A 24679-nucleotide genomic window follows, 5' to 3' on the forward strand; every position below is an offset into this window, starting at 1 on the left:
AATGAAATCAAGCGACACAGGCTGACATTTAAGAGTTTACAATGTATTTATTTATAATTAGATGTAAAAGACAAGGAGAGTAAAAAAAAGTAACCCATAACTTACAGGCAGCTCATTGGAATGTACATATTAATTTTCCATACACAGCATTATTATTTTCCATGTTAAAATTCCTACATTCAAGTAATGTTACACATGTTCAAACACTCAATGCTTACACAGAAATGCCCATTCCCCCCAATGTAAAATAACACATCCTTCAACACAAACACATGTGAAGGTACAGTACCATACCATAGCTGTCCAATAAGAGATGAAATATACATTGTGTATGGAATGATTTTTTGTTCTATGCTTTAGATTGACGTACAGCAAGAGGCTTTTCTCCCCAATGGCACACACAAGACTTGAAGACATCCTTGGCTAAATTAAAAAACAAATTAAAGCTTTTCAGGTTATGTGAGACTGGGATTTGCCTAGAGCATCTCCAATCTCTCCAGACAGTTCAGTGGGAAATACAGGGAACTATGCAGCTCTGCAATTTCATTACCTCACGTCAGATGGATATAAATCCTCCCAACTTTATATTACAGCCTTTCACACGATGCCTTTACGTCTGGCAGAGGGATACAGACTACGTTCCTGACTACAGTAGCACCATTTGCATCCAAAAGATACGTGCACACACCCAAATGTTTTGTATGCATGTGGTAACACACACACACACGTGTGTTTAACAGGAGGCATGCAGTAGGGAAAGCACACAGGGCGACAGTAAATACCGTGCTTGTGCATTTGAATTCAAAATGTTCACATACAGTACATTAGATGATTGGTTTAGATTTAAAGTGTCAACAAAAGGCACAATTAGAAAAGTAAGAAAAAACAGATTTAATTATTGACTAAAAATCATCGTTACCTCGTTTAATAACAATCTCCCTTAATCTCCTGGAGTTTTATACTATTTTATACACCTATACAGTTTTGACAGCTGAGACATGATTATTGCTTTAGATGCCAGCAAACATCTCAGATCTGTCGTATCCTTCTCTTCTGATAGAGGAAGCGAGGAAGTCATAGTCCAGCTCAAATCTTTTTTATGCTCTTGTTTTCCATCCAGTTGAACTTTTTTTTCCGAAGTGCTGGTCTAAGACTCAAGGCAGCTTCTTCATTTGCTCATCATTTCTTCCAGTTGGGGGTTGATGAAGGAGAATCCGGCGAACGCTGCCTGGTCCATGGAGTCGATGAGGTTCTTGTCAGCGTGGGAGAGACGCGGCTTCTCGCTCAGGAACTCTCGATCAAAGTTGCTGCAGTCACTGGGGGATTTCTGTGTGGGGGGGGGGGGGGGGGGGGGGCAGTCAGGGATTTCAGTTAATGTAACAAAGCACACACTCAAGTCATCCGTTTCCTGGATGCAATCTTTATCATACAGGTAACTCATATTTCAGGGTAATTGAAAAAGGCTCATACCACTTTGGGCTTAAACGGAGGCACCATCTCTCTCTTCTCCAGTGCTGGCCAGTTAATGGTTTTAAAGAACGGATGTGCACGGATGTCTCCCACCACGCCCAACCTGCGAGTGGAATCTCGCTCAAACAACTGGAAAAAGGAAGAAAGAAGATTTTGATTAGAGAAACAACACAAATCAGCTCCCCTTAATACTGAATGCCACGTAGGTCTGCACTGAATAGGTTTTTTCACAAAGTAGAATTCTATAAAAATAAGGAAATCAAGTGTTTTATTTGCAGATAAAGGTTTCGCTACACTAATAGGATATTTGTAGAATAAGATATCAGGGGTGGCTGCGTAGAATTGTTTCCAACCCGTCTGATCCAAACATTTCCAATAACCCCAGAGCCATGTAACATTGAATACTTTCCAAAATTCACAATATGTTACTAAACATTTAATATGATTGCACCAAACGCTTTTAATTTGAACCGAAATAAAACTAAAAGATGTATTCCCTACTGTTTCAAAGTATTATGAACGTCATAAAATATGATGGCATCTTAAATCTTATTTGGAAAACCTCAATCAAATCTTTAAAAAATGTGCACCGCCCTGCAGTGAAATCTATTCTTGTGTGTAAATTCAACACAATCTGTGAATATGTGGAACAAAGCGTGCTTCATAACAGATGTAGTTACCAGTTCAATGAGGCTCTTGGTCTCCTTGGTGATCCAGCGAGGGTAGTGAGGCGTGTCCGACCGGATGGAGTCAAACAGCTCGTCCTCGTCGTCGCCTTGGAAAGGGGACTGACCAATCAGCATCTCGTACACCAGCACACCGAAAGACCACCAGTCGACTGAGAAGGTGTACTTCTGTCCCAGCAGGATCTGAGAGGAGAGACGGGTTCACAGAACATATCAGAATAAGGACGCACAGTGTGTAGATGCAAGCTCTTTGACGACTAAAGGTGTCTTTAAACTGAATGATTGAAGGGATGCATATCGAGATAAGAAAGGGGCTCTTTAAAACAAAAACAAATAGAGATATTCTAGACAAATTGGCTAAACAAATTGGTTTTAAAGAGGTCCTGTTGTGCTTTTGGGGGGTTTCACCTTCCTGTACAGTGCTGTATACTGTAGGTTTGTGTGCATGTAAAAGGTCTGAGAAGGCTAAAATCCAAAGCTAACCTCTGGTGCGATATAGTCTGGTGTCCCGCAGAATGTGGTGGCTCTGACGTCTCCGAACACTTTCTCTTTGCACATGCCAAAGTCCGCTATCTTTATGTGTCCGTCCTTGTCCAGCATCACATTGTCCAGCTTCAGATCTCTGATGAAGGACACGGGAGGAGATTTATACAATGTACAATCCTGTTTGAAGTACCGTAGTGGAAATTGGCTGTGGGATCTAACCTGTAGATGATTCCTTTTGAGTGGAGGAACTGCAGTCCCACGATTATCTCAGCACCATAGAATCTGAAGGGTGAAATGTTCAAAAGCAACGATTAAAACAAGCTGCTGGTAGTCCATGGTGGAAAATGACAGTCGAGGTATTACTCATAGTTCTCTAAGTGCGTGCTCACGTGGCTCTGTTGAGATCGAAGCGGCCTTTGTCTTGGATGTGGAACATCAAGTCGCCTCCATTCAGGTACTCCATTACAAAGAAGAGGTGCTCCTGTGCAAACAACACATTATTGTCAGCTCACTGTCAGACAAATGAGACATGAAAAGTGTGTGTGAGCCTGAGAGGGATGGATACAGATAAGAGGGCATTGGAGTGTGTGTTTTATCAACAACTGGGAATTGTCACTGTTGCTGGGGTATTTGCCTTACATTGCTTTTTTAAACTTTTCTATGGGTACTGTTAGAGATATTTTATTTTATTTGAAAGCATCTAATAATTATATTGCATATTTAATTGACATAATGTATGTATGAAGCAATTTGTTCACATCATTAGAATCATTATTTTAAATATATATATTATATAAGCAGCTTCAGCCACCAGGTATATAAACATGTATATTAGTAGACAGGGAAATTATTCTTTGTTTTTTTGCCGGCTATAAAATATATATTTTTTAACTTCACAAACATAATGGCCAGGACAATGGACTTTTTCCCTGAGTGAGATTTTGTATTTTTTCGAGGACAAATTGCTGCTACTCTTACTTTGGACTGGAAGGTGGAGTAGAGGTGTGTGAGGAAGGGGTTGTCCCAGGCGAGGGCCAGGACCCTCTTCTCCACCATGGTACACTCCACGTCGTCATCCATGAGAACCACGTCCTTCTTCAGAGCCTTCACAGCGAAGAACTGGCCCTGCCCCTTGAGCTCGGCCAGCAGCACCTGGGGAGTCAGAGTGACTCAGAGTGAGCACTTCATCAGGGTGATCACAGCGGTTTCAGGGAGTAGCGAAGATACATGTAAATGAAGAGGTTATTTATATCTCCTGCTCTTTTAGTATTTCTTAATATTCAATGTGTTTGAAAGTGATCTGCCATCAGACCACAGTGGATATAGATGAACTCTCCATCATGTGCTTCATAAATGGGTCAACCTTCGTGTAGGGTGTATGTCAAATGTAGCATGGAATATATAGTGATGGATGAACGGCTTGGCTCATTACTCATCTCTCACTAACCTCAATGTGAGGGAAGTCATTTACCAGGCAGTAGCATTGGTCTAAGAAAACTAGTTATTCAAAGCTAAAGGTTTTAAAGTGCACTAAGCCACGATTACATGATAAGAGTCTGCCTCTTAAAGATGTGTGCCCTCCAGAGCTTGCTTGTGTTGAAAAATACATTTTTTACAGACGTCTTCACATATTTATCTTTCGTGGCAATGTCACCTCTAATGGATTCCTCACTGCAGATGTTCCTACTTCTTCTTAAGCATGACATTCAAGGACCAAACATGGCATAGCTTGAGACACGGATCACGGGTAATCACTGTTACTACACTGAGAACAGAACACGAACAGGCTTTGCAGACAATCACACACCACGATTAAGAAGAAAGGGAGTCTTGAATGTGTGAACGCTCGGCAATTGTGCTGCTGTGTTACACTGATGGTGTCTCTCTTACTCTCTTTAACTCAGAAACACAATATATGGTGCAAGTTAAGTGAAAGAGCTGTACAAATTCAATCAAATGTATTTTTCTTGCACATATTTATACATTAAAACACTTTTAATGACCTATGACTAATTACCTTTTCAATGATCCCAATAAACTATACTAAAACGTGGAGATGGAGTTTTCTGCTCATAAATACCATGGTTAAATTCACATGAACAACATTTACATGGGGATCATTTAAGGAATATTGTGTTTTTTTAACCATATATGTTATATGTATAACATCATTGACATAACAAGTGTTTCTATATTAGTATTATTTCATGTTGAATCCAGGGGAAAGGACTAAACGTTGGGACCAGGGGGCCTACCTTGCCAAAGCTGCCTTTGCCCAGCACCTTGTGGAACACCAGGTGGTTCATGGTGATGCGAACCCTGGAAACAGTCGGTGTGACTGGGGCGGGGGTCGGGCCCACCACGTGCCCGCAATTCTCATCTGCTATCAATACACATTTGCACACACAGAGTAAATACATATGCAAATCTGAATGCAAAGACGAATACAAACTCACACAAAGGATAACGATTTGAGGAGGTGAACACAGGTCAACAGACTATCAGAGACATTTGGGTTCAACCTTTAAATGGTCAAACTTGATTAGATCTCACAATGTTTGATTAAGGTGCGCGCTGCAATGAACACATCTTACCACCAGGGTCTACTGTTGCACCTCTGATGTCTTGATAGATGCCAATATCGTCTGCATTGGGAGCAGGCTTCTTCATAGATGTCTAGGGTTGAAGAACAGACATTGTACATCTACAATGAATCATTTTATAATAATCTTACTTTTTAAAAAACCCACTAAATGGCGTAAAATGTACAAATAGTCCACACTATGTCACGGTACACACCTGGCTGATTTGAAGCAGAGCCTCTGCCAGTAGTTTCTGGTTGATTCCACACAGATTGGCCACTTTCTTCTGACAGTTACTATGAACGTTCATGCTGCAGTCTGGTGAGAGAGGGGGGGGGGGGGGGGAATTGATTGAAGTGGCAAAAGGAAATACAAAGAGAAGATTGTCAGAGGCATGGCAGGAGAAAGGCAGATATGATGAAGTAAAATAAACGCATTTCACCCACCATCACATTTGAGGCCCTGCTTGTAGAGACCCCAGAGCAGGCTGCCACAGTGGTCACAGAAAGTGGGGCTCTTGTAGTTATAGTGCTTGAAGCGATGCGGCATGTCGATCTTGAAGCGCTCTTTCTGGAACTACACACACACAGGGATCCATTAAACCCACAGAAAGCTGTTGAGTCAATTAGACACAAGTGGGACTATACATTTAAGATCAGAACAAAATCTAAATGTCACAGCTAATACTTTATTATTGATTCTAATGCTGATGTGTGTTATCTTGAATTGAATCTGATTTAAGTTGTACTGAAGAATTGAATTGCAAAAATAACTTTGCATTGCTTCGAGTAAGAAGTAAACATACTGAGCAATATAATGATTAATGGACAAATTATTATGCCATAAAAGAAACAAGGCAGGAATACAAAGAACCGCAGCGGGAAAAAGTAATAAATGGTCTGATCTGAGGGGGGGCTGTGCATCGACGTTGGAGAACTTTGCTCACCACGGTGTCGCGGCTGTTGGCTGCCGTCCCAGTGCACCTGCCGATGATTTTGTCGATGCATTTCTTGTGGATAGCTGCATTGCATTCTGGGTGAAAAAATAAATAGTGTGTTAACTATGAACATTTTTTAAAAAGTGTACATTTTGATGAAAATGCGGTTGATGAAACACTCACGTCTGCACTTGTAGCCTTGCTTGTTGAAACCCCTGTATGGTAGAACAAGGAATATAATTAATACATTAAAAAAAGCAATTTATATATATACAAACATCAAGAGTTAGGTTTATGTTTATTCTATTTTCCTTTTTATTTCACATTGTTTTTTTTAATGTTTTTATTCTTAAAAAAGATACATATTTTATTTAATCTATTCCAAATTGAAGCAACTGTAATGAATCCCAATTCCTCCCTGGATAAATAAAGTATTGTAATTCAGATTGGTGTGAGAAAAAAAAGGATATATATATGGCTGCTAAAATGTAAGCAATGTATGCAGGATGTATGGCAGGATGGTTTTCAATAGTATGATTGTGTTTAAGACAGTGCTGTACTGTAGCTACACAGGAGATACTTAGCAATTCCTTCATGCAACAGCTACCAAATGACATCTGTACTGTCCACTAAGTATTATGTTAGTACAAAAACAAGCATGGGATGAATCACGATAAACCTGTTATTGCAGTTGGCACAGCACTGACTCATCGTTTGTATTTGTTATTAGCATAGCTGTAATCTTACACATAGATCACAAGACTGAAACTTGACAAGTGGCCACAGAGCCAAACAAATATTCAGACAACAAAAACAACAACTGACTTTCCCTCCCTGTCTCTGAAGGGGAGATGGGAGGGGCTTGGCTCACAGGTTAGTGCTGCTGACACAGTTGGAAGACAACTTGACAGCTTTTGTGGGATTTCCCTAGACTCTGACTCATTCTCATAAGACCCGTCCTGCTGTGGTTTCTACTATTACAAACCCCCCAGGACGGCTCCGTTTAGGAAACTAGAAGCGCTACGAATTCAACAGCATAGAGAGCAGGCTGGACTTTTCTTATTGCATAACTGATGTTTTTGTCTTGTTTGGTAGCGGAGAACATGCAGTTGGTGATAATAACAATGCAGAGAAACAAGTCGACAGGCAAAGTGGCTGCTTCTAGATAAGTCTCGACAAGATAGTATAATGTGCAAATCACTAACATTATCTCTCACTGCAGATACTCAAAAGCATTTGATGTGCTAACCAACTTTACTACTAACACATAATGGTGACAAATAGAGCTGCAATTGTTAATCAACTAATCAATTAGTTCAAGAGGAAACATAATTGCAAGATATGTTGATAAAGTTTTAAAAATGATGTTTTCAGACCCTCACATATGGGGATTTCGCCTTTTTATGTTTTATATCAGGTTAAATGGAATACCTTTTGGTTTGGGACCGTAAAAACAAGACATTTAAAGACATCATCCGGGACTTTCAGAAACTAAGATGGACTATTTTTCCTAGACCTAAGGATAACCGAGATAGCAAATGGCAGATTGATTGGTATTGAACAGCATCATTAGTTGCTCCCCTAGTGGCAGAACAGGGACAGCTGTGATGTAACCAAGGCTGGATTTGGTGTCTCACCAGACGAACTCTCTGCAGACGGAGCAGAAGGTGGGCTGGCTGAAGAAGGTGGCGCAGAACTCGTGGTTCTTGATTAAGTGAACCTTGGGCTGCTTGAAGGCTCCTCTCCTCCTGTTGAGGGTCGTCACTCCCTCCTCGGAAGAAACCTTCAACGACTTCTGACCCGGCGCTGAGAGGGGAGATCAATTCACAAATCATGCTAATGTATTCCTAATCTGTTGAAAAGATGTTGGTTAAAACAGCTCAGCTTAAGACAAATAATTTTTTTTCGGGATGCCAATTCATCTCGACCAAGGAGGTTATGTTTTCAGAAGGAAGAAACCATTCAAATGAGAAAAAGGCATATGAAAAAACCCATTATTCCTTTGTGAGATAATGCATGATAAAGTTGCTTTTCTAGTTATTCTCTTCACAACCTTATTTGTTTACACTCTAGCCGATAAGCTTTGTTGATATTCCTTAAAGGCCCTGTCACACTGTCCCGAAATTGACACCCGATGGACACACGATAAAGGAAATGTTCAAATTCGGCTGTGATCGTAACAACATCGCGCCATTCGTGAGGGCATCTAAGCCATCGTATGACCGTCGGTGGAGTTTCTCAGGCTCCGGCAGCAACTTCGTGAGCGGCAACTTCGTAAGGCACCCGTGAGGGCATCTTGTCGAATCGTGTCATCTTCGTGTTATCATCGGTGCCATCGGGCATTCGCCCTCACTCTGATCGGGGCGAATGCCCGATGGCACCGATGATAACACGATGTCCTCACGATGGCCTTACGAAGGGCAAAATTGACACACAAATTCAACACGAAAATGAACTTTCGCAAGGTCCTTCGGCAATTTTTTGGCATGCCAAAGATTTTGCCACCACTCACGAAGTTGCTGCCGGAGCCTGAGAAACAACACCGGCGGTCATACGATGGCTTAAGATGCCCTCACGAATGGCCCGATGTTGCTATGATCACAGCCGAATTTGAACATTTCCTTTATCGTGTGTCCATCGGGTTGTTTTATTGCACAACAAAATCATGTAAACATATTATGTAAATAACCCAATTTGTGTTCTGTGAAACTGAAAAGGATATAATATATTATTTTGAAGGAGAGTTGACAGGAAGTTGTTGTTGCTATGGAAACAACATTACGGAGAAAACGTAATATTTTCTACATATAAAGACGGATAAAGTAAAGAACAAAGTCTGAAGATATCAGTACAGTATCATAGTACTGTACCATAATTGTTTTTGGTACTTTCGTTGCAGTTGTAGGTCTTAAATGTAATGTAAATGTTGCCTTCGTGTGTGGTTCGGGGCCATCTTCGTGCGAAATTCACAATTCCATATACGTGTGTCCATCGGGTGTCAACTTCGGGACAGTGTGACAGGGGCTTAAAGGACGGCACATTATCATGAATGACTCATCAGTGCAAATAGCCAAGGGGAGGCCACCATTGCTGCTGCTTAATGGGGGGTAAATACAGAAAAATGCCATCGTTGATAGGCGGCTTCGACTGACGCAAATCAACAGGGTGGGTCAAAAGTCATCCAAAGAAGACAGTAAAAGAGGCGTGGGAGAGGTAAACAAAGGAGGCAGAGGAGATAGTGGGTAGAAGAGGGGGAGATGGGGTGAGATAGAGGGACAGGGGTAGCCTTAAAGAGACTACTGATAGACAGCTGAAAGTGTGATGAGGTGAGCGAGATAAACTTACTTCCTCTCTGCCATTCTCCTGACAGATGTTTATGTTTGGAAAGTGATCTGAGCCAAGACAGTGGAAGGTGAGTGAGAGAGAGGTGGGGGGGGGGGGGCAGACTGAGGAGGGCAGACAGCGCTAAGGGCCGTTCACACATGACTAAAAATACTTCAGGCTGCTTTTCAGGAAACCTGTGGAGTGTGTAGGAGGCTGATGCAGTGTGGGGCTCTTTCATAACAACCCCTACCCCCCCCCCCCCCCCTTCCCTCTCATGACCCCTCCAACCCTAAACAGTGAACCCTGTCTGTGCTGCTCCCACGCAGAAATCCCCCCTCAACTAAACTAGTTTGTAAATATAACCCGATCCCACTCCATGTTGGCAGACAGCTGTATACCATATACCGGGCTCCCTGTCTGGATCCCAACTTCTGCTTCTGGCAGCCAAAGTGAAACTAAAACAGGCTTTCAAAAGCAGATAGTGATAGGAATAGGATTTTGAACTCCAATGGAAGACCATCTTATCAAGTGGCCTTATCTTACCAAATTAATGGTTTCATGTTTCCCCCTCTTCCCTGCACGGAGATCTACAACTCTCTACGTACAGCCAGCCCTGAGGCTCGATTCCTTCCCGACCTTGAAGGACTGTTACAGAGCTTTGGTTGTGAGGGCCACACCTGCAGTCAGCTGACAGGCCCAGTGAGATATTTCACCAGGTTGCAGATTAACCCTTCGCTGTTTGAGAGAGAATTTATTGCAGAGCAGTAAGCCCAGAGCATTTAGTCTCCTCACTCCTAAAAAGGTTGAAGATAACTCATGATGAACTTATTAATGAACTCAAGATAAGGATTCCTTTCCAACAGCAAACATAGCGTTACATATAAACTCAAGGGATATGTATGTGGGTGTACTTGAGAGAAGAAGGAAAGGGGGGAAGAGAGAAAGAGAGAGGGGGGAAGAGAGAAAGAGAGAGGGGGCAGGGGGTTTTCCCCAACAGCTGACACTACGACACTTCTTTCTTCAGATGACATCACTCCCTGGTGGTCTAGTGGTTAGGATTCGGCGCTCTCACCGCCGCGGCCCGGGTTCGATTCCCGGTCAGGGAACACTTGTTTTGAATGCCGGGTGAATGCTTTTTAAAACCAGGGTTTCTAAAACTTTTCATGGAAATCCTTTGAATGTCCGTCTATTTTTTACCCTGACTAGGGCCAAACGGTGTGTATGTGATGACGGTTGCAGGGTTGCTTTCTAAATTTGCTTTGCCACGTCGACATAATCTAACCACACCCACACAATCCTGATGGAGAAGTTCTATTTTTGAGGAATAAACTGATGACAGGTATAATTGGAGAAATACTTTTAACTGACTTATTAAGTCACAAATATGAAACAGTACAACATATTTCAAAGCGTTACCTGCATCCGTGTCCTCCAGGAAGAACTGCACAGCCATCTGGACCCTCCCTGAGGGAAGCAGGTCCAACCAGAACTCGGTGCGGCCGGCCGTCTTGGACTTCTTGCAGCGCTCTGCCAGCACAGACAAGCCCACCGTGGCGTTGGCCAATGGCTCCTCGGCGCTCTGCATGAGGACCACCTCTAGGACACGCCCCTCGTTGATGTGAGCATCAAAAGTGGACTTCCAGGAGGGATACATGGTGGGCTTCCTCTGCACCAAGGTCTTTCCTCGCTCTGTGAAAAAAGGATTCATCATTAGGAGGAAAAAAACGTTATCTTTAACTTTTTCTCTCTCAGGAAATTCACAGGAAAAGAGTGATTATCCCTCAAAGTTTATTTATATACATGTTTGAGCCAAGCAGATGGAGAATGTTAAGGCTCTTACACTTGGGACATATGTTCCCATTCTAGATAAAATGATGACTGCGTGTGTGTGTGTTTGCATCTGTACATACCCGTGTTGACAGACTCCTTCATCTTGATGGCACAGATGGGAGTTTCGGTTAGAGCGGGCAGGGTGCCCACGTCATAAGCATTGAAGGTGATACGCAGGAAGGGTGCCATGGTGACCGCTCACCGAAGCCTCCTGGAACAAAGACATAAACACAGTTAGAACATCACACACATAAGGGTCACAGGACAGATGGTGTTGTATGCTGTCTATAAGTATGATTGGAAAGCCCCTAGAGGAACATCAGTGATTTACACATCTTCAGCCTGTACTTAGGGTGCTTCAGTGCTGAGTGTAAAACAAGAAGGAAGACAGTCTGAGGCAAACAGTGTCCTCAGACGGGAACTACAGAGGAAGTCGAAGTTTAACTCAAGACATCACTTTGGAAACTACCTTCCAGTAAGGAGGGAAGAAAAAGCTCAATGTTCCTGTTCTCATGTGAACAGGAATACCAAAAAGATTACATGTCCAAGAAAAGCCGAGAGTCCCAGTTTAGAGGAAAAGACAAACAAATGGTAGAAGATTAGCACAACGTTAGCTTTTTCCTCCTGGTTGTTAGGTCCTTATTCCCAACAGTCTATACTCATCTGACTGTGGAGATTTGGGTGTCAAGCCATTCGTTTGGAGGACTTTTGTAGCACTAAATCATACCACAGTGTTAATCCATTGCATAAATGTGTGGACAAATGGGGCGTACATTACACCCTTAATAAACCTAAAATCTAGCCTACTGTGAGTCCTGTATCTTTGTTGTAGTATTTCCTTTTCTTTTCTTTCTAGTTTGCTTCCCCTTTCTACTTTTCTTTTTTGTTAAACCACATGTATCTTTTTCAGTATTTCCCAGTAGTGTCTCTGCAAATAAAATCCATCCTTTCTACAACTTAAAAACGTTCTGTGTCACCCAAGAGTGACTGTCACCCAAGGCTGTCTTAAGGCCAAATCAGTCAATTGCACTATTAGAACGTGCTTTCATTCATTTGTTATTCACCTAAAACCAATGTATTTTGACATATACAGTAAGTTGTGCATTCACCCTCCAAGCTAAACAGTCCAAGTGCAATTTCAGATCCGCACTTCATTTTGAAAGTACAAAACCTAAAGCAACCACAGCTTGCAAAAGCGTCCACTCGCTTGCTTCATTTCAGCCGAGTTGCTCCACCGACAGGTTTGTTCAAAAGTGTTTTCCATGTGTTTCGCACACTTCCTCTTAAAGTGCTTCTTGTGTGGGGTTTGAACAACAGTCTCACCAGAGTTAATATTAATCCGCCAGGCTTAAAGACACTTTTTGGGGAACTATTTTTGGGAGGCAAGATGACAGCAGGCAAAAGGTTTAGTCCTTGAAAAGGGATTCCATTGTATATATGCGTGTACTTTCATCAGACCTTGTGACTGATTACAAAAGGGTGACATTTTCTGGGAGCATCCAGTTAAGCGTCATGTTAGACAAACACAGAGCAAGAACCAGAGGTCACATCAGCCTACAGCTTCATTCCCGGTGCAGCTATAAAATCCACGCAGCACTTTTTGTGGGTTTTTAACAATAGTTATTTCAGCGACGTAACACAGCTTTGATTCAGATGTTTGGCTTCTTCTGCTGAACAGGATTACCCTGTTGCCTCCATGTGTCTGCTTACATAATGAATCATTCCTAAGGGGATGACTTCAGTTTGTGTTCATGTTGCTTTTCTCACTGCTGAATGTTGAGCTCAGGCTCTAGATGACTGAAGCGCTGCATGCTGTGATACATTTTCATGCATGCTGCTCAGCATGCAAAGGTGGAATAGATGCTATTTTGAGCTGAGTGGCACTCTGAATGCAGAGCTTTAGAAAGATAAGTATTCTGTATCCCCAGCTGAAAGGTTTTGATGGTGGAAACCTTCGTCTCCAAGTCAACAATCTGGAGCTGTTTAGTAGTACAAGTCGTAGTGCAGTAAACAGGTCTCAGGTGTAAACGTGTGCAGCTGAACTTAACTCTTGGCTCAGGATATAGTGTGTAGGAGGCAGGGGGCCCAACAGAGGCAGACTGTTCTGTACGCTGCTGGTTTGATATCCAAGACAAACAAGAGAAATGTAAATGTAGAAGTGAATGACTGACACTAATGTCTCAGCATCCATCAGTAAGATGCCCCTTGAGCAAGCTCTTAGCCTCCTCCTCCAAAAGTCAGAGGTTACTCAGTAGCCCACGGATACGTGAGAACGTGCCTAGTGTTCTTTGAGGTTAACTGGATAGAACAATTGCATATTAATGAAGTCTTTGTTTGTATTTTAGTACTGCTGGTTACTTTATATACAAACGATCAATTGATCAATCTAGAAAACAATGTATTTAATTGTTCCTAAATCACAAATGTCTCTAGTCAAAAAGAGGACCATCACGAAACAGGACCCTTTATCATTGAGCTTAAATAAGGAGGCTATTCAAACAAAGCACAAGAGATAATCATTGTAGAAAAACACACACAAAAAATATTGAATCAAAATCTTGACAGAAAAGAAATACACACCAAGACTAACATTTCCAATTTCCCATCCACTTTACACACTCTCTTGTGTACACACACACAGGCCTTGCTACAGAGAAAAGAGAGCCTTGTTTCCCCAGACAGAGTGGAAAAAGTGAGCACATGCAATTGGGGAAGGGGTGGGAAGAGGAGAATAGCTAAATGGGAGAAAAAAAAAAAGATAGCCAACCCACAGGAAGGCAGGCCAGTGGACACGAGGAGAAATCAGACTCAATGAAAGAACCAGATTTGCACTCAGACGCTGACGTCCAGTGATTTAGATATTGATCTTATGCTTGTGCGAGGCCTCAACGAGCTCTTTAGCTCTTCTAAATGAAGTCTTTAGCCTTTGTCCTAGATTCAAATGACTGCCAAGCACCAGTTCCAGTCAATGTGAAGCTGGATCACTTGTCATTGGTTCTTGAGTTATGTTATGCCCAGTATGCAGGAAACACAACAAGATAAATACACCATATTACTAAATGCCATGTGAATTAACAAGGCATATCAGCTATGAGGAAGTTACCTGAACCATTTCTATTCTAAAAACAAAACAAAATGATGGGATATATTTCAGAATCAGATTCCTTTCATATCGAATCCTGTGTTTAGCAGAATCACACACATAACAGCCAGTAGCTGAACAAGTAGATCATTACACAACAAGGGAAATGACCTTTAATAATGACGTGAGACCGATATTCCATTACTTGCAACACAATACTGGAGTCAGAGATGCATGACGTTAAACCATCATCAGTCACGCTCAGCGAAGCACTTTAAATGATAGTCAAAGGTTTGGTATGCACTGAACTTGGAACAGGTGATCGAGCAGGTCGAGCAGGTTGGGGAGCTTTGTGTAAACCTGAACTAAGAAAGGTAGGCTTCTTTCACGGGAGGGACCACACAAACAGAATGACCTTGTTTCATCTCGTGAAGTTAAATTAGAAACATTGGAAAACCATCATTCAATCAAAGAGATTATTATAGAGATGACTCACTGATTTTGACGTAGTAATGCCTTGAGGGAAACTCTTTTTGTCAGACGTCGCCGGCCGAAAAGTTAAAAGGGATCGAGAGCTCTGTTCAAATATACTTTAACAGATAAACGGTACAATAATATATCATTCTGCCACATAATTAACAAAGATTTGCAAGCCTTTTTTATACCATAGAAACAGTCCCTAAATGTATTTTAATTCAACAGGACAACAATGTTTACCATGAAGACAAGGCATCGTTATAGTTTCTTTTCGGTCAGTGGAGTATTCCCTTACAGATTGGACAACGTGCAATACGAGCGATGGGATGGATTCCAGTCCAACTGAGTGTGTTTGGTTGCCAGATTCAAGGCAGAAAGCTCCTGAAACAAGCATGAAGTGAACATGGCCTGTTAGAGCATTGCCAGACACGATACCACATGTATTAATTGCAAGGAATCAAATATGAAACATCATGCATGACAGAACACCACACTGCGTATTAGGGATGCCAGCGATTTTTCTTTTTCTTCGATTAATCGATTATTATTCGCCAGGGCTGCCGAATAATCGATTTTGATCATGGTCAGTTTCTGGCAACCCTACTGCGTATCCAAGCACTAAGTCAAAGATAAGTGATCATTTGTTTTTCATTTATAGAAGACATTCAGACTAAGAGCACTTAAACTTTGAGCACCTGTAAAAGCGCTAACAAATTAAATCTATTATTATTATTAAACATTCCCATGAGCTACCTGCCTTTTCTTGACAGGTGACATATTGACTTGTCATAGCAGGATATGCACATAGCAAAAACAATGGCTTAGTTACAGTAAGTGTCATTAAATCTTACAGTAAGGTATTCGAATGAGACCGGGCCCTGACACCGTCTCACCTGAATGGAATGCAGTCCATAAAAGATATTCAAACATGGAAAAGCACAGGTGTAAATATACATTTAAAAAACAAAGGCTTGATTTCATTTGCCTGCTTCAGTCCTGGCCTTGCGCATGCTAGCATTTCAGTCATGCTCTCATGGCTCACTTAGACCCATAAATAGAGGAGACATTGTTAATGTTATTACCAACACCTGTGCTTATCCTTCTATGACAAGCTAAAAGGCCTTCTGTCAAATACTGTAGAATAACTGATTTAACTCACTTGAATGAGAAATGCTGAGACAAGTCGTCAGGATCAGCAGCACACGAGACACTTTGACTCAGTCAGTACTTAGACATATTTTGACCTTACTGACCCTAAATCATAATATATGTTTTCAACATGTGCGTTAGCTGGTGGTTGTCTACTCAGAAAGGGAGAGGGGGGGGGCTGCAAGAGAGCTTGGAGAAAGCTGAAAACAAAGTCTGCCACTCAAAAAACTGGCCCGACCGGATGTTAAAAAAAGCTAGAAGATGAAAGGTGAGACACAGGTAACAGATGTCAGAGCAATCACTTTGAGTCTGCCACATTTGGCGGTGTCTGGCTCACTTGGTGCTGCCTTGCGGTTGCAGAACCAGAAAGTATTTGACACAATGCAGTATTATGTTTGGTGATAAATTACAGGAAATACTAAAGCATTTTTGATAAGGGAGGAGAGTCACACTGTGCTTGCACTTCTTGTGATCAAAACACTTTAGAAACCCTGTCCTGCTGTCAGCAGAGAGTGACAGGGGAATGAAGGAGGCGTGCCGGGCTGAGTGAGAGACACAAAGGTTCATAACAGACCCACAACAGCCCGACTGGATGGAGCAGTAGCTTAGCAAATTAAAGCTGAACAAACACGCCTCACACAATTATAATGTACCTGAACAAGCAAGGTCAGAGTGAGCCGGGTCTAATAACCTGGTGTGCAGCTGTGTGAATAAACGTCTCTCTGATCATAAAACTGCGCTTTATAGCTCAAAGTAAAACGATCCCTCCACATTGGAAATTAAACAGCGTTCATGGAAAATGTTTGTTCCTATTGTGATGTTGACTGTACTGGATCATTTTCTTACTGGAATCACATATTGTACATAAACTCAAAAGGACAAAGTGTACCTGTGTGAAGGATGCATAATCATTTTCATTTACCATTTTCATCTACAACCAAATAGGGACGGAAAATCCGCGGCGAGTAGGCTACCTTAACCCAATGAACATTATTGAATATTCTTATTGATATTATCATGGTTCTCAGCAGGAAACCGATGGACTGTCCACTTCAAGTAGGGAATGAGTCCTTACCCCAAGTGAAGGAGTTCAAGTATCTCGGGGTCTTGTTCTCGAGTGAGGGAACAATGGAGCGTGAGATGGGCCGGAGAATCGGAGCAGCGGGAGCGGTACTGCAGTCGCTTTACCGCACCGTTGTGACGAAAAGGGAGCTGAGCCAGAAGGCAAAGCTCTCTGTCTACCGGGCCATTTTCGTTCCCACCCTCACCTATGGTCATGAAGGATGGGTCATGACCGAAAGAACGAGATCGCGGATACAAGCGGCCGAGATGGGTTTTCTCCGCAGGGTGGCTGGTATCTCCCTTAGGGATAAGGTGAGAAGTTCGGTCATCCGGGAGGGACTCGGAGTTGAACCGCTCCTCCTTCGCGTCGAAAGGAGCCAGTTGAGGTGGTTCGGGCACCTAGTTAGGATGCCACCTGGGCGCCTCCCTAGGGAGGTGTTCCAGGCACGTCCAGCTGGGAAGAGACCAAGGGGTAGACCTAGGACCAGGTGGAGGGATTATATCTCTTCGCTGGCCTGGGAGCGCCTTGGGATCCCCCAGTCAGAGCTGGTTGATGTCGCCAGGGAAAAGAAAGTTTGGGGCTCTCTGCTGGAACTGCTACCCCCGCGACCCGACCACGGATAAGCGGGAGAAGATGGATGGATGGATGGATGGATATTATCAGGGCTCTACAGTTGATTTGTTCACAATTCCAAGCACAGATCTTGCTCCAGCCATTACCTTTGCAAGAGTTGAATTGATTTATACAGAATTATGGCAATTTATGTTAAATGGTACATACAAAAGCAATTGAAAGGCATTATTTGAAATCAAACAAATGTAGGTAGGTGTGAACAAAAAGTGTTTTGCAAAATGTTTAAAATAAAAAACTACGATGTGGGTAAAGGGAGTCGTACAAATCTGAAGTGAGTCAGCAACACACAGTACTACCAAAAGCATCAACGATACAATATCTCATGTAAAGGGTTACTTTGAGCCCAATCAATTCATTGATTTAATTTTTCTATCCCCAATTTGGACTATTTCAGCAAACAAAGCAACCTAAATCCCACAAAACTTGCCTTAATCCACAATCCTTCCACCAAGGCATGGTGTGTATTATTACCGCATTAACACCGCCCCGAGGGCACCCGAGTGTGCCTGCGGCGCGCACACACAGTAATAACCTTGAACAAAGCAGCCTTTAATGAATTTCAGTGGAGACTGGCTGGAAAGAATCAAAGCCTTCCTTTATTTCACTAACCAAGGTTAATGTCTAACACACACACACACCCCCGCCCCTCTACTACACACACTGACAGAGGTCATGTCAACAGACGTGTTACAGATGTTGTCACCTACAAGCTGAAGAAAAAAACATGAAAATGTGCATTTTACAATATTATGTGATGCTCCATCTCTCAAACATACAGGTTGCTGGTTCAAGGTCAGAGTCAGATGTGATACACTTATATCAGTGATACTATTATAACTTGAGTAAACCCTAGACTAAATCAATACAAGCTGTCAAAAACAGCCAACGTGATGTTCGGACTGATGGAACACAAACTTCAGAGCAACTATGGCTTTCTGATTTCCTCTCCCTTCCTCCTGAGCTCTTTGGCACCGTGTCAAACCTGCTATACCAGCATGGAATGAATCCTGCCACTGTGTGTGTGTGTGTGTGTGTGTGTGTGTGTGTGTGTGTGTGTGTGTGTGTGTGTGTGTGTGTGTGTGTGTGTGTGTCTTCTCCCCACATGCATTAAGAGTGGTGTCCATTTCTGCCTCGCTCACAGTTCACAAAGCCTCGGTTAAGACAGACAAAATAGCATCCGAGCGAGCATGGAGAGCCAAGCAGGAGAGCATGATGTGGAGTGTGTGTGTCGTGAGAGAGAAAGACGGACGGAGAGAGAGAGAGAGAGAGAGAGAGAGAGAGAGAGAGAGAGAGAGAGAGAGAGAGAGAGAGAGAGAGAGAGAGAGAGAGAGAGAGAGAGAGAGAGAGAGAGAGAGAGAGAGAGGACAAGAGGCCAAGGGACAAGTAGTGAGCTAAACTATCATCAGCCACTGCTGACTCGGCAAATTCTTAACAAATGCCTGTGTTTTTGTGAGTGAGTGTCTGCGTGCGAATGCTTATGCATAACAGCAGGTCCTCATAAGAAGAATCAGATGTTGTACTTTTCATAGTGAATAAAAAAAAAGAAGTTTTTAATGAAAGTGGGGCTATATTTACTGTTCTCAATAGCATACCTGTGTTTCATATACAGTACAGTATATGCCAAAATTAAATGTCTACAATGCATTAGGGCTGCTCAATTAATCGTATTTTAATCGCAATTACGATTTTGGCTTGCAACGATTATGAAAACAACATAATCGAAATAAAACGATTATTTATTTATTTTTATTGGTTTTTTAGTTGAATTAAACTTAAAGTTCAGGGTAATCAACTGTTAAAAACATACTGTTCAAATTTTTTTTTCAATAAATTGATGTTTTCAAAGTAAATGGATAATCGTTTAATAATTGTGATATCAATTATTGACCCAAATAATCGAGATTATGATTTTTGCCATAATCGAGCAGCCCTACGATGCATTATGTTTTCTAGTAAAAACTACATCTACCAAACTATTTTCAGTATTTCAAAAAATTACAATTGTTAGACTTTACCGTTGTATTGATATATAGCAGTACAATGTGCACATTTATTTTGTGCCTTTTTTCTTTTATATTGTTGTTAAAAATATATGTATATAACATTATATATGTGTTTTATTATGTATTTTAAATACTTGCTTTAACTTCTTAACGATTATGGAAATATTTGTTTTCTTTTATTTTCTCTTTAAATTGAGTTTCATTCTAAAATGGAGCAACTGTCCCGAAAATTCCCTTGGAATAAATAAAGTTTTCTGATTTTGATTTGATTCTGCATGTTAAAGGGGACCTATCATGCAAAATGCACTTTTTGTGTGTCGGGGAACTCACGCAGCGTCAGCAAATAAAACCCTCTCTCTTTTCCTCCGTACCCACATTTCTAAAAACGGGGCTACAACGGAGCTGATTCAGATTTGCTTCCGATATGACGTAATATCGGAAATTTAGGCTGGCTTTACACCCACGGCCCTATCAGAAACGTTGCTATCAGAAACAATGCCCGACTGTTTTGGACGTAATATGGTCTTATTCGCTAACACTCAGAGCTAACCTGTACTGGAGAGCATGTGTGTGAAGAAGCAGGAAGTAAAAAGGAACTCACCTTGTGGTATAACCGGCAAGAGAGAAAGCCTTTGAGCTCCATACTGTTTCAGAAATAATCCTTGATAATCCATGATATGGCGTTTCATCACCGCAGCATTTAGGCCCCGGCCACACGAGGACGAAAACGGTAGTTTGCGTTACTGTTTAGTGTCATATAGACCGTTTGGCCACACGAGGATGACCGAATACGGCACTAAACGACTGTGGAAACGATAACGGGTCCCAAGGTGGATAGAACGGCATACGCAACGCTCTGGGGGGTCCAACGGCTCCGTGTGTACGACCTATACGATCATTTTCTGATAATGATGAGGCAATAGCCCCGCCTCTCCCCACCTCTGCTGCTCACCCCCGCGTCAAAGTAAACTGCACACTGAATTCAGATTATTTATCTTTCTCTCGATATGGACATAAACGCGAGTGAAGTCTAATCTTACAGGACGGAGACACGCAGCTCTGCTCACCTGCAGCTCCTCCCGCTGTGATGCGGCGGTGAACGGAACAAAACACACACTTCAAGTCAGATCATCACCCTTAGCTATTTTAATTACCTCTCAAACTACCTAAACTAGTTATAAATATGTTTATTTTTATTGTCGGCCGGGTCACTCATTACTGGATCAGCTGCTGCATGAGACAGACACTGAAGCTGTCAGAAGAGAGGGAGGAAAAAGAGAGGCTCCGTGTATTTTATTATTATAATATATAGATTCGTTATTCATTTGTTTTAAAGCTCAATAAATAACAAAGAAGACCTTTGACCGGCACTTTTATAATTTTGTCGGAAGATTTCAACTTTAATACACGTTGACTGGCGAAAAACTCTGCCCGGTTCCCTCGGCCCCCACCGCGGAGAATAAACAGAAGGGCAACCATGACAACCATGCTTCTTCGCTGCTTTTGTGGAGGAAGTTACAGCGCCACGTACAGGCTCCTGCATATGTACTGCAGCTTCTCCAGCGGTTGGAGCTAAACGGAGCTGTCTCGTGTGGACAGACACTATCCGGTGAATATTGCGTGTGGACGGAAGCTTTTTTGCGATTGCGTTTGCGTTAATCCTATGCGTTTAGCCGTTTTCGTCCTCGTGTGGCCGGGGCCTTAGTTTAGACAGTAGCTGCCGGATCCCGCATGAGCTCAGCCCCCGTCCTTTTTTTATTTATTTATTATTACCCCAAATCAGCACTTTTGAAACAGGAAGTAAAATAGATGGATATGAGGCATGGCTAGAATGGGTGATCTGTTAGTTATTTTGAGCAAAACACTTCATAGACATGTTTTTTATATATCTGAGGCCTATGCTATTGCCTAACAAAAGCATGATAGGTACACTTTAACTTATCTGACTAACAGCTACAATTAAATCAAATCTTTCATTTCAATCTGTAAATATCTTCAATGACGTCAACATGTACTACTTTACAGCTTAGTTGATGGGTTTTTGAGTTTTAATTTGCCCTACCTATTAAAGCATACCAGCTTGTATACACACAATAAACATAGCCCTATATCAGTCAAAAGAGTGTCTAATTAGTCTGGGATGTTTTTATGCGTGTTTGCACTATCTGGGGATCAGTGCTGCATGGGCAACTCCTCACTGAGCAGATGTCCCAACAGTGTCCTCCGAGGAGCAGCCCATGGAGCCACAAGCCAATATTGACACACCTCTAACTGCAGGCAGATGCAGGCAGATAGTGTTACCTGCAGAGCTGCATCGCCTCCAGAAGATAACAACAGGATAGAGTCTTGCCACAAAGGCAGACTGTGTTGTAGTGTGTGACACAAGACTTTCGCAAAAGATTGACGGGTTATTTCAAAATAGGATCAAGTGTGTGGGAAATTACAAGTCATATCAGTTGCAGTGTGGTTTTAAAAGGTTGTTACAGCCACAGAAATTAAGGGCAGTCTTTACAGAGACACTTATTTAGTCATCCTTCTGACACATCACACTTATTTTTGTCGCCATAAAAACATCATTCTCATTGTGGTTTACATATGTTTTCTCAATCAATGTCTACACACCCAGAACACTGTGGAATAAGATAAGTTTTGTGACACCTGACTGCAGTGAACCTTTGACTTTTCAGGCTTGTGGACCAAACTCAGCTGAACTACTCAAACCGGCTCCACTTCAAGTCACACCACAATGAGCGTTAGGTGTTTTCGGTAATCATGTGTTTTGTCTTTGTAATAACACTGGCTGCTTTCTGTCAAATCACGGCAGAAACCAAAATAACGAAGCCTGGGACTCCATGAAAGACAGAAAAGTCAGCTCCAAATCAAGGTATCTTGATTTAATTTTGAACTTCAAGAAATTAAGGTTTTATTCACATTTTGTCACTTTAACAGTGACAAAATGTGATGTTAAAAACTAGATTTTATCTGTAGAGTAGAAGAGTTGCTTTAGTATACAGACCTGGGACTCAACAGTGAGTTTATATGGACCTTATTATTGTCAGTGCTGCCTTTCTGTATGACAGGTCTATAACCTGGAATTGTAACTTTGGACTGCTCATATTAAAGCCATAATTACATGTTTACCTTGATGTTGATAATTGCATGACTCAAAAGGGAGGCCTAAAAGAACAAGCGGTCAGATTTTCTGCCAACTTGCAGACTTTCTGGCCAGATGTTTTGACTTTTGTAGCTTTTTAGGAGCTACTTTCACTTAACAAGTGTTGGCAAGTTAAGCTTATTCTGGTTGGTTTCTCAAATGGTACATATTGTAGCCTTTATTTTGTAACTAATTTAAACCACCATAGTTAGGGATATTTAAGGCATGGAATTAATGGGTTTCAAAGGAAAAACTGAAAACAAGGAACTCATCTTTAAATGGGTTAAATATCTACTTTCTCTCGTTTGTGCTCATTGTGGTTCTTTAGCATACTGACAAACGCCTCCGTGTACCTCCATTGTTAGTTTCCCAAGTGTCCCCTGTTGCCATAGAATACAACACTTCGCTAGAGGACTTTCTGAAGCAAGCATACTTTCTTCCCGGTGTTGATGATTGTTTCCCGCCTAACAGAGGCGAGCACAGTCTATGTTGTGTGACACCGACCTGCAGCACTGAAACATGGCTTAACGTTGCGTAACTCCCACTGTAACACGGCGAGAGAACGACATTCCGCGACAGCAACTCCTCCCGTTCCCAACCGCCACACGGTCCTATTATCACAAATAGCCTACTACTGATGTGAACAGAGGTTTGCTCCTCTATGACAAAACAAAGAGCCAAAGCCGGGACTAGTAAAGAAAGGCGACTCCTGACACCTAGTTCCCTGCAAGAAAGCAAGTGTCCCAAGTGTCAAACAACACCAAGTGTAACCCCAAGTTTCTCAAAAAACAGCGACTAACCTCTTCCGCTGTCTTGGAAAGTGTCTTGTTCGTCGCGAGTTTGTAACCCCGGTTTTAGTTTTTGAAGCAGCACGGCTTCCCCAGGAGGTTCGACTTTGAAAAACTTCAATGGAGTTTAAGGAAGTGTTGAAGGCGGCTGCGGTTCACTCAGCTCCCTCTGTCTCCGAGCCCGACTCTGTACTGCTGCAGCTCTGTGGCAGCGCGCTGCAGAGCACTGAGGCGTGACGTCACACAGGTGAATTCCCAATGACCACACACACACACACACACACACACACACACACACACACACACACACACACACACACACACACACACACACACACACACACACACACACACACACACACACACACACACACACACACACACACACACACACACACACACACACACACACACTAATGGTTTTGCAGTAGAGGTGGTTTGATTGATTGATTGAAAAGTTTATTAACAGCTTGTATATTGGGTACAGTACAGTACAGCTCAAAACATACAATTGTTAAGGGGATGCAGACCAGAGAAAGACTTTCGTCTTGTTTACATCAGGGTCCCCCATTTCCAATTCATCATGTCATTTAAGACATATAAGACATATTTGACATACAGATGGCTTATTTACAATTTACATACAGGTGGTTTTTTTACATACAGATTGCTTGTTTACAATTTTCATTTTAGATTTCGTTCTAATACATCCTAACCGGACATTTAAGACATACCAAGTCTACAGATATACAGTTAGTAACAGAGTCTAAAATGCAAGTATATACATAGATGGGGGGGGGGGAAGCTGTCCATTGAACGACAGGTTGAGATTTGTACCATTACCGGGTACAATTCATAAAGTGATTAAACTAGGGATACGTCTAAACTGATTGTATTTACCTATTATTTACAATTCAGGGCACTATCAGACGTGATTTTAAAACGGATATTCCACATAGGCTATGTCATGTTGGCCTCCTTTAGCCATTCAGTTTGTCCTGTAACCTTGGCCTGA

The 24679-nt window shown here is 42.0% G+C and overlaps 1 protein-coding gene and 1 non-coding gene across 3 annotated transcripts; one reads left to right on the plus strand and one right to left on the minus strand.

Annotated features, from left to right (window-relative positions):
* Positions 1-22: 22 nt before the first annotated feature.
* On the minus strand, positions 23-23924 carry prkcdb (protein kinase C, delta b). 2 transcript variants are annotated; one of them, XM_034212343.1, is made up of 17 exons: positions 23677-23924; positions 11396-11526; positions 10902-11174; positions 7799-7967; positions 6345-6376; positions 6171-6256; positions 5671-5800; positions 5442-5542; positions 5237-5318; positions 4898-5022; positions 3621-3794; positions 3032-3123; positions 2862-2924; positions 2640-2778; positions 2151-2339; positions 1471-1599; positions 23-1327 (listed from the first exon to the last, which is right to left on the minus strand). In XM_034212343.1, exons 2-17 carry the CDS (start codon positions 11502-11504, stop codon positions 1169-1171), a joined length of 2052 nt encoding a protein of 683 aa, XP_034068234.1. In that variant the 5' UTR covers positions 11505-11526; positions 23677-23924; the 3' UTR covers positions 23-1168. The 2 variants fall into 2 exon arrangements, with proteins under 2 accessions (XP_034068234.1, XP_034068233.1); XM_034212342.1 differs by having other exon boundaries at positions 4898-5025.
* On the plus strand, positions 10520-10591 carry trnae-cuc. The gene has a single exon. It is a non-coding gene; the product is annotated as a tRNA-Glu (tRNA).
* Positions 23925-24679: the final 755 nt, after the last annotated feature.

Source organism: Gymnodraco acuticeps, unplaced genomic scaffold (assembly GCF_902827175.1).
Source record: "Gymnodraco acuticeps unplaced genomic scaffold, fGymAcu1.1, whole genome shotgun sequence".
Taxonomy (NCBI): Eukaryota; Metazoa; Chordata; class Actinopteri; order Perciformes; family Bathydraconidae; genus Gymnodraco; species Gymnodraco acuticeps.

Coding starts and splice junctions, on each gene's coding strand:
- prkcdb (XM_034212342.1), bottom strand. CDS start 11,504: ATGGCACCCTTCCTGCGTATCACCTTCAATGCTTATGACGTGGGCACC. Junction 6,257..6,344: donor GCAAGGCTACAAGTGCAGAC/GTGAGTGTTTCA, acceptor TTTTTCACCCAG/AATGCAATGCAGCTATCCAC. Junction 5,543..5,670: donor GCAGGGCCTCAAATGTGATG/GTGGGTGAAATG, acceptor CTCTCTCACCAG/ACTGCAGCATGAACGTTCAT.